The 9,533-nt window shown below is 42.1% G+C and overlaps 2 protein-coding genes across 2 annotated transcripts; both read right to left on the bottom strand.

Annotated features, from left to right (window-relative positions):
• Positions 1-321: 321 nt before the first annotated feature.
• On the bottom strand, positions 322-2,330 carry LOC118455218 (nuclear factor 7, brain-like). Its single transcript, XM_087848769.1, has one exon. The coding sequence runs from the start codon at positions 2,233-2,235 to the stop codon at positions 769-771; it is 1,467 nt and encodes a 488-aa protein (XP_087704895.1). The 5' UTR covers positions 2,236-2,330; the 3' UTR covers positions 322-768.
• A 4,365-nt stretch (positions 2,331-6,695) lies between these two features.
• si:dkey-174n20.1 (retinol dehydrogenase 14) lies at positions 6,696-9,527 on the bottom strand. The gene is made up of 4 exons (XM_087849352.1): positions 9,125-9,527; positions 8,693-8,935; positions 7,976-8,278; positions 6,696-7,134 (listed from the first exon to the last, which is right to left on the bottom strand). The coding sequence occupies exons 1-4, from the start codon at positions 9,243-9,245 to the stop codon at positions 6,875-6,877; spliced, it is 927 nt and encodes a 308-aa protein (XP_087705478.1). The 5' UTR covers positions 9,246-9,527; the 3' UTR covers positions 6,696-6,874.
• Between the last annotated feature and the right edge of the window lie 6 nt (positions 9,528-9,533).

Raw genomic sequence — 9,533 nt, 5'->3', positions numbered from 1 at the left:
ACAGAACTTAGGAACAATCTAAAAACAAAGAATGAGCTTTAGTTTGTATGAATACGACTGAATAAATGTCAGACAGTCAACATTATTCTGCAATGACACATTTTAAAGAAAAACATGGCTGAATTATTATGACAACCTACACAGTTTGGCTTATTTTGCAACGTAATGGAGAACATGCTATAAGAAACACATTTAAAAGAAGCAAATCACTTAAATGAATCACTGACAGTTAAGTATTAAAAGCAGACATTTGGATTATTTATGAGTCAAGTCTATTTATCATTTTGAAACCATTAAAACACAAATTGTCACGATGCTGTTATTAGCTGATATGGATCTAAATAACTGATGAAGGAAAGGAAAGTGAAATTTATCAGTGCTTGTTCATCAATGTCTGACACATGGAAGTATGTTCAACTTCGCACTGTTTAAATGTTTAAAAACTGTTTCATGAACACCCAATGACTTGAAACTGCTATATATTTGTCAAAAAAGGAAAAAAATCAACCAAAAAAAGAACAAATAAATATAAAGTTTTAAGGACCTTCAAACAGAGATGGCAAGAATACAAAGCAAAAATTACTTTTATCATTTAATTTTACTGTGATTTGAAAATGATTTTTATCACATTGTATAAAATGCTTCAGATACTAATCTTTCTTTCTGCAATTTCTCACATAAAAAATAAAAACAGGAGTTGCCTAAATTGAAAAACAAACAACCACAAAACAAGCTGTAACTAAAAGGATGAGACAAGAGAAGAAAAGTTCACAGAGACCTCGTTGCAGTTTTCAGAGAAATCTGAGTCTGACATATTTTGATATCAGAGGTTTTGGCGTCTCCTGCCTTTCCAACATTGAAATATGGGAAGAGTTTCTCAGTGAAAGTGTCTCTGTGAGTGTAGATCAGAGTCATGTCTTCAGGGTCATAGAAGGACACCTCCCCCCTGTCATAGTCCAGCTGGACTCTGATCCTCTGGAGACTCTTCTTCACTGTCACAGTCTGACCACCACCTTTAGTGTATTTTCCACTGCGATGCAATAAACACCAGAGTCCATGTTTTGGTGAAGCAAAACACTCTCCCTTCCTGTCAACTGACTCTTTACTTAAACCTATAACCCAGCCAGGATGGTCTCCCACTTCCACCTCCCAGCTGTGTTTCCCTGAGCTGAAGCCCTCAGAGCCAAAAACAGTGGAACCATAAGTGTTTCTCTCTGGATTATCAGGAAGCTGCTGCACTGTGTCTCCATTCCTCACACTGGTCAGATCATCAGACAGATAGAGATGGCGACTTGCAGTGTTTGGGTCCAGAATGACAGGACTGAAGTGGACCTTCTCCTTCATCTTCTCCCACACTCTGAAGGACAGGTTGCCCAGGTGTTTGGCCACATCTATCAGTGCTCCTGAGACCAGCTGTGGATCTGACACTGAGCTCTGGGCTCTGGCTCTGCTCTGAGTGTCTTTATAACTGCTGAGGAATGGCACGCTGTGTTTCTGCAGCTCTTCTTCAACAGCAGAGATGCTGTCTGACAGAGAGGAGATCTGCTCCTCAATCATCTTCATCTCTCTGCTGATAGTCCTCCCCTTCTGCTCCTCTTCCTCCCTCAGAGCTGCCAGTCTGGACTCCTCTTCCTCTTTCAGGAACTGCTGGAGCTTCTTGAACTCTGCTCTGATCTGCCTCTCTGTGGACAACAGCTGCTTCTTCATGTGTTCACTCATTTCATTGTATGTTTCCTCCACTTGTTTGTATTCGTTCCTCTTGTCCTGCAGAGACTTTAAGTCAGATTTCAGCTGCTCCTTCAGGTCACTGACTGCTTCTTCTACAGGAACCACTTTGTGACTCTGGTGGAGAGAAAACTCACACACAGGACACACAGCTCTGTCTTCATCCTCACAGTACCAGTAAGGGACGTCTGGATGTTTATCACACACCACCTCCTCCTTCTCTTCTTCCTTCTCTTCCTCTTTTTCTTTTTCTGTCTCAGGTGAGCTCTCACTGTGTCTCTTAGCAAAGGAGTCAGCAAGTTCTTTGAGAGCAAAGTTCATGGATGGTTCATCCTTTGAAGATTTTCTTTTACAAATGGGACAGTTTTTGTTTTTAGTTTGTTCCCAGAATTTCTGCAGGCAGCTTGAACAGAAGCTGTGGCCGCAGCTCAGAGACACAGGATCTCTGAACGTCTCTGAACACACATGGCAGCTCAGGGAATTTTCAAAAAGTGCGAATTTCTCCGCCATTTCGTAATTTTTTTTATGACTCACCGAAATACGACCTCTTTGCCTGATAATGTCGCCAAATTGTGATCTTCGGTACAGAGCGCAGGTTTTAATGTAATGGCGCCTCCAGTGTAGTCGACAATGAGTTTAAGTTTCATTTACTCTGTTGTGGGTGGAGCTGATAGTAACGGACTTGCTATATTCCCACTAGATGGCGCCATTTCTGTGTTACAGATGTTGAATACTCCACCAAACTTCCTCTGATGCTTCAGAAAAAAACATTTAGCTGAACCAACATGAATATGCGTCGTTGTTTAAATTCTGGTTTGAGTTTAGACTGCACCGACCTACCTCTGTACACCAAGGATCGACATTCAAATATAGCGTTATTCATGTTATTCATGGCACAGCAGTTAAAAAAAAAGGGCAAACAATCCTATATTAATACATTAATAGTTCAACATATTACTGTAATATATATTATAATGACATAATCGTCCACTAAGAACAACTACTACACACGACGATTTAATTCCCTCGCTTTTCTGTCTCACATGATTCTTCACATGAGTCTCCCAGCAAAGAATTTCTTTCAGTGTAAAGTTCCTTCCTGGAAAATCAAGATTTCTTTTCACATATGGGACAGTTTTTTCCCCAGTTGCCAGACTTTTTTTATATAATATTTATTATTCCAGTAAAACTCTTACTAAGAGTCATAATATCAGGAGACAGGACTGATAAACTGGTCAAACTGAACACAACATCCAGATAATATGTAATAATATACAGTCCCAATCAAAAGTTCAAGACCACTTGAAAAGTGGCAAAAAATCTTATTTTGCATGGTTGGATCTTAACAAGCCTCCCCGGGAAAGTCTATGCCAGGGTGCTGGAAAGGAGAGTTCGTCCGCTAGTCGAACCTCTGATGCAGGAGGAACAATGCGGTTTTCGTCCTGGTCGCGGAACACTGGACCAGCTCTTCATCCTCTCGAGGATACTTGAGGGTGCATGGGAGTTTGCCCAACCAGTCTACATGTGTTTTGTGGACTTGGAGAAGGCATTCGACCGTGTCCCTCGGGGTGTCCTGTGGGAGGTGTTGCGGGAGTATGGGGTGTCTGGCCCATTGCTACGGGCCATTCGATCCCTATACAACCGTTGCAAGAGCTTGGTTCGCATTGCCGGCAATAAGTCGGACTCGTTCCCGGTGGGTGATGGGCTCCGCCAGGGCTGCCCTTTGTCACCGGTTCTGTTCATAATTTTTATGGACAGGATTTCTAGGCGCAGCCAAGTGGCGGAGGGCTTTCGCTTTGGTGGCCTCAGGATCTCATCTCTGATCTTTGCGGATGATGTGGTTCTGTTGGCTTCATCGGGTGAGGGCCTCCAGCTCGCACTGGAGCGGTTCGCAGCCGAGTGTGAAGCAGCGGGAATGAGGATCAGCACCTCCAAATCTGAGGCCATGGTTCTCAGCCGGAAAAGGGTGGAGTGCCCACTCCGGGTCGGGGATGAGGTCCTGCCCCAAGTGGAGGAGTTCAAGTATCTCGGGGTCTTGTTCGCGAGTGATGGGAGAAGGGAGCCGGAGATCGACAGACGGATTGGGGCTGCGGCTGCAGTAATGCAGACGCTGCACCGGTCCGTCGTGGTGAAGAGGGAGCTGAGTGTAAAAGCGAAGCTCTCAATTTACCGGTCGATCTACGTCCCTACCCTCACCTATGGCCACGAGCTGTGGGTAGTGACCGAAAGGACGAGATCGCGGATACAAGCGGCGGAAATGAGCTTCCTCCGAAGGGTGGCTGGCATCTCCCTTAGAGATAGGGTGAGAAGTTCGGCTATCCGGGAGGGGCTCAGAGTAGAGCCGCTGCTGCTCCACATCGAAAGGAGCCAGCTGAGGTGGTTTGGGCATCTGACAAGGATGCCCCCTGGGCGCCTCCTGGGTGAGGTGTTCCAGGCATGTCCCACCGGGAGGAGGCCCCGGGGCAGACCCAGGACACGCTGGAGAGATTATATCTCTCGGCTGGCCTGGGAACGCCTTGGTGTTCCCCCGGATGAGCTGGAGGAGGTGGCTGGGGAGAGGGAGGTCTGGGCCTCTTTGCTTAGGCTGCTGCCCCCGCGACCCGGCCCCGGATAAAGCGGATGAAGATGGATGGATGGATGGATGGATCTTAACAAGGCTTCAAGTAGAGCTTCAACTTACAACAAGAAGAAATGGGAGTGAGACAAAACATTTGAGCATTAAAAAAAAAACAACTGAAACAGGTAGTTTTACAGTTGATCCAAAGTTTAGGACCACATGCCTTTAAATGTAAAAATGTGAATTCATTGTCATTATCTTTCAGGTAGTCACTTTTATGATGTTCTAATGGCAAAGGCCCTTTGTGGTCAGGTTGTTGAACTGCATAGGTACGGTCTCTCGCAGTGTGCCATTGCTGCTGAGGGGGCACAAAGTAAGACAGTCATTTTGAATTTCTTAAATGACCATGAGAGTTATGACAGAGAAAAAGTCAAGTGGAAGACCCACAAAAATTTCACCAGCACTGAGCCGAAGGATCCAATTGTCATGCACTGTGTGCGGCAGGCAGGTAGGGGAGACCCAATGTGCAGACTCCAGGAGGTGAAAAGTGCACTCAAAACAACTTTATTGCTGGAAACACGCAAAGCTAAACAAATTACTGTGTGGCAGAACACACAGTATGGCATGAGGGAGATCACAACACAGACCAAGAAAAACACAGGGCTTAAATACACACAGGGATAACAAGAGGATGGGGAACAGGTCCTCAGCGGCCGTTTGACGCCCCTGCACATCCTGAAGTCCCATTGTTCCACTGAAGGAAAAAGCACCCCAGACCATTATGGTGCCCTGTCCACTGTGGTAATTAGAAAACATCTCAGGTGGAATCTGTTTGTCATGCCAGTAAAGTTTGAAGCCATCAGGACCATCAAGGTTAAATGTTTACTCATCAGAGAATAAAACTTTCTTCTACCTTTCAATGTCCCATGTTTGATGCTCTCTTGCAGAGTCCAAACGGTCATTTCTGTGACGTGACACGCATTGGCGACACCTGTGTGTGACATACGACATAAGACCAGCGCTCACAATTACTCTTTGTGAGATCATCTGCTAACCACTGTTAGTGAAGGCTGCCACAGTCAATGTGTTTAGTTATTGTTGTGTTGACAGTGTTTCTCTCTCGGTGTTTCTTAACTTAAATGATATTTGGAAATTCATTATTAATGGAAAACACTCTGTCCTTTGCTTTTACTAGTACGTTTGACAGAACTAGGTGGGGCTGAAAACCTGTGCAATGTTCCCATCAGACCTGATGAAATGAAAAAATGTGGAAAACCTACTTTGTCACAGCACAGATACCTGTGATGAAAATAATGAATGTAAAGTGAATTTCAAATTCATTTAGATAAAATGTTTTGGTTTTAGTTTTAGTACTGACAGCTTTAATATCCTGATCTTTGCTGCATGCAGCATCTTAATAAACAACAGACTCCTCATGTATTTCCCTTTAGTTTGTGTTACTAAATTCTTTCCCAATTGTATCAATTGGAAGATTTTCTATGTGCTCCCCCATCACCTTTTTTTAAAAGTGAATTTAACATACACTAACTTCTCACTGTATTTATTGCCTGGTAATATATGATCCAATATAGGCATTCTTTACTTTTTAAAAACCAACCAAAAGTTTTAAGGCCTAAGTGCTTCCAAGCTTCTCATATGCAGTGCATGTATGGATAAAAAGCTACTTCTAAACAAAAAATAACTTAAAGTACATTTTACCAAGAAATGAAAAAACTCTAAATGTTGACAAACTGATGGTGAATTTACCCCTAAGACAATCTGTAAGGGAAGTGTTAGCTTTGCTTTACCTGGTGGATATAAACACAGAGAAATGATGTCCACACAAATTCAGATGAGTTTTTGCTAATTAAATATAATATAAGCAAGAAATGAGAGTTAGCAAATCAGCCTTGATATTGTTTAGGTGGTCAGACTGCTTTATATGCGTACACAAGCTTGTTCTTATTCCACAGCAGTAAAGCACCATTCTTCATCCGTCTTTCTCCAGTGTTTTCACCACTTGCTTCTTATATTTGAAATATCCTTTTCAATCGACTCGCTACTTATCTCTTTGTTTGATTTACAGTGTTTGTGTTTTTATGGTCTGGAGCTCCATTCAGCAAAGTTGAGAGTACTCAAATTAGCTTCCCTGGAGGAAAACTGACACCACATCTTCTCAACAGCCCAGGGTGCAATTTGATTCATTAACAATTTAAAAACTGTAAAACTCCCTATGAAGAGCCTTTAATACAGATAGATATCTCATACTATTGTGGTTGCTTTATCAAAATATAACCCGTCCTGTTTGAACAATCACCACATAAATTATGCTGTAAATGAAGTGTTTAAACCATGAAGTCACTGATTCATTAAATGAATATGCATGTACAACTGCAAGAGAAATAAGGCAGAGTAAGTCTTCCACAAAAATTTGTGTTTGTAAAATAAAGTATTTTACTTGAAATACACAAGTACATAAAAGAGAATTTACACAGCAAAATGTTCACGAAAACATAACAAAATCTGCTGAAATAATATAGACAAAGACAAGAAGGGGTGGGGTCATTTCAAAAGTGCCTTCAGATTCCTCAGTTAAGCTAGCTTCACCAGTCTCTCACTGGCCTCCCACAGCTTTTTGGCCACACCTGCATCTTTTGCAAAAGGACGGAGCACTGCAGGTCGGCAGTCGACGAAGTACCCCCCGCTGTGTTTGGCAGCTTCATCTGACACGGCACAGTAGATGACAGTCTGAGCTCCAATCTCACACGGCACAAAAAACATCCACATGATCACCTGCATCAGCATCCGGAACAGGAAAGAGTAGTGGCATGTCCAGTTGCTTTGCACAAAACCTGGAGTAACATAAAAATCCAAGATATGAGGATAATTATTAAATTTTTAGGTCTTTAAATAGTTGAATGACACAAGTTTGTATTTTTGCCTCTGTACATCACTACAATGGATCAAACAGTCAAGATGCGGTGGAAGAGTTTGGTACTGTTAATTTCAGCTATCATGCATGGTACAATTTTTTTCCTCATCCAGGTAATTAAATAAAACGAAAAATCATAATCTCCTATACTGCTATTCTCTCTAAATGGTTTTGTGAGCAAAGGTGGATCTGACTGAAAAACCATGGATTATGCTCATGTGAAACATGATTCATTAATAACACGGCAGACCCAAACAGTTATCCCAAAGGAAACCCTGCTTTATTGCCTTCTCTGACTCTAAAGACACCATAATTTTAAAAAAAATCAACTGCATGTTTCATTCAGTAAGTTGTGAAACTTGCACTTGAAACCTCAACAGGTTGTTCAAGTCATAGATCAAGAAAGGTGAAAAGTTTTTTCTCAAAGACTAAGCACTTCTTTTTGCAACCAGGAGTCGCCCCCTGCTGGCTATGAGAAACAATGCAGATTTAACCACATTTAACATTGGTCTCACTTTTCAAAACCAGAAGAGACTTCCCAAATATTGTATAAAAAGGAAGGGGAGAGGGTGTTTTTTTGTTTTGTTTTGTTTTTTTACAGTAAAACTGCAAGCTTTGTTAGGAAAATGTACCTCTTGAAGGATAAAGATGGAAGGGTAAAACAAAATCTCTCATTTTTAACCATTCTACCTCAAGCCAAAATTATAGAAAGAAGACATAATAAAAACTAATTGAAGAGAACTGTTGATAAAAGGTTTTACCAGGGTGTACAGCATATGAAGTAACTCCTTTCCCGTCAGTGATGCGAGCCAGTTCCTGACTGAAGTAGATATTCGCCAGCTTGCTGCGGCAGTAGGTGAAGAAGGGAAGTAAGTTGTAATTGAGGTCCTGGAAGTTCAATTTCTGGTATTTGTAAGTGGAGCATGTGAGGGTCACCACCCGGCTGGGGGCACACTCCTTCAGGCGAGGAAGAAGCAGGTTGGTTAGAAGGAAGTGCCCCAAGTGGTTGATGCCAAAACACATGCTGAAGCCATCATCTGTCCAGTCAAGGATGCTGGGCATGCCTGCACAAAGAGAAAGAAAGAGATCAAAAAAACAATGAGATGGTGAGGCAGGAAACAGGTGACTATAAAATCCTGCTGCTTTTTTTTTTTCTTTTTTCTACATACAGTGTATGTACAACACATATGTTTATGACAATGTGTGCGGGGAAGCATCTGTAGGTTTAAAGTAAAACTATCAGTATACAGTCTGAATAAGCTTCTGCTGTCACTGCAAACTTTTCTATGCAGGATTTTCTGCACGACATCAGCAGCTTGCTTCTTTTGGATCTGACATGGAAAAACAAACCTAAATAGCGTAAGCTAATCAACTCCAATCCAAATACGATTTATTAAAAGGAAATAGTTCCTATTCTATATATTGCTTTTGATATTGTTTCATAGATCAAGAGACCTAAATGTGGTTGATACACTCACCTGCATTATTGATCAGGATATCAAGCCTCTTCTCTTTCTGGAGAAAGTTCTTACAGAATTCCCTCACTGAGCGCAGGTTGGCCAGATCCAGCTCCATGTGAAGGACGTTCAGACTGTGACTCTTTAACTTGATCTCTCTGACGGCCGTCTCGGCCCTGTCCGGGTCTCTGCAAGCGATGACGACACGGGCGCCTCTCAGTGCCAAGGCAACAGCGGTCTCCTTACCTATACCTGAATTACCACCTAGGAAAAATGATAGGACATTTATATATTAGTGCTTATGTGAAATCTATTACTGTAACCCTGCTTGGAATAATCTAAGTTTTATTGTAATATTATTTAGTATTTTGACTTCTATTAAAAACTTAAACCCCATTAACACTGCATCAACAACAAAGCTTACTAAAGGTGTGTGCTGCCCCACACATTTACCTGTTATAAGAACTGTTTTACCATCAAGTCTTTTCAGGTCGGTGAAATATCGCCTCTTTTTCATCCATTTCAGAATGAAGAAAAAAACTAAAGATGCGATAATTGTGTAGAGAACATACATTTCCCAGCGAGCAGTCTCACCGACACTGATGTCTTTAATACAACCAGCTGATGATGCTGCTAGCTGGTTAGCTTGTTAGGTAGATGACTGACAGCTTAGCCGCATTTCCCCCCGTTATTCCGACATTTGGGCTCGTTGTCGCGGTAAACGTATGAGACCGGAGATGAAGCAGGACGAATTTCAGACACAAATATAGCTTAATTCAATACAACAATCCAATGCTGCCCATTTCGAGTCATTTGCAGGAAGATGCGAGGTGTGCGCATGCGCGAACAGCTCGCCCTAAAA

This window comes from Neolamprologus brichardi, chromosome 12 (assembly GCF_056152115.1).
Source record: "Neolamprologus brichardi isolate AB-2024 chromosome 12, ASM5615211v1, whole genome shotgun sequence".
NCBI lineage: Eukaryota > Metazoa > Chordata > Actinopteri > Cichliformes > Cichlidae > Neolamprologus > Neolamprologus brichardi.
This window is presented reverse-complemented; position numbering and strand designations above follow the sequence as displayed.

Coding starts and splice junctions, on each gene's coding strand:
- LOC118455218 (XM_087848769.1), bottom strand. CDS start 2,235: ATGGCGGAGAAATTCGCACTTTTTGAAAATTCCCTGAGCTGCCATGTG.
- si:dkey-174n20.1 (XM_087849352.1), bottom strand. CDS start 9,245: ATGTATGTTCTCTACACAATTATCGCATCTTTAGTTTTTTTCTTCATT. Junction 8,279..8,692: donor TATCCTGATCAATAATGCAG/GTGAGTGTATCA, acceptor CTCTTTGTGCAG/GCATGCCCAGCATCCTTGAC. Junction 7,135..7,975: donor TTCATATGCTGTACACCCTG/GTAAAACCTTTT, acceptor ATGTTACTCCAG/GTTTTGTGCAAAGCAACTGG.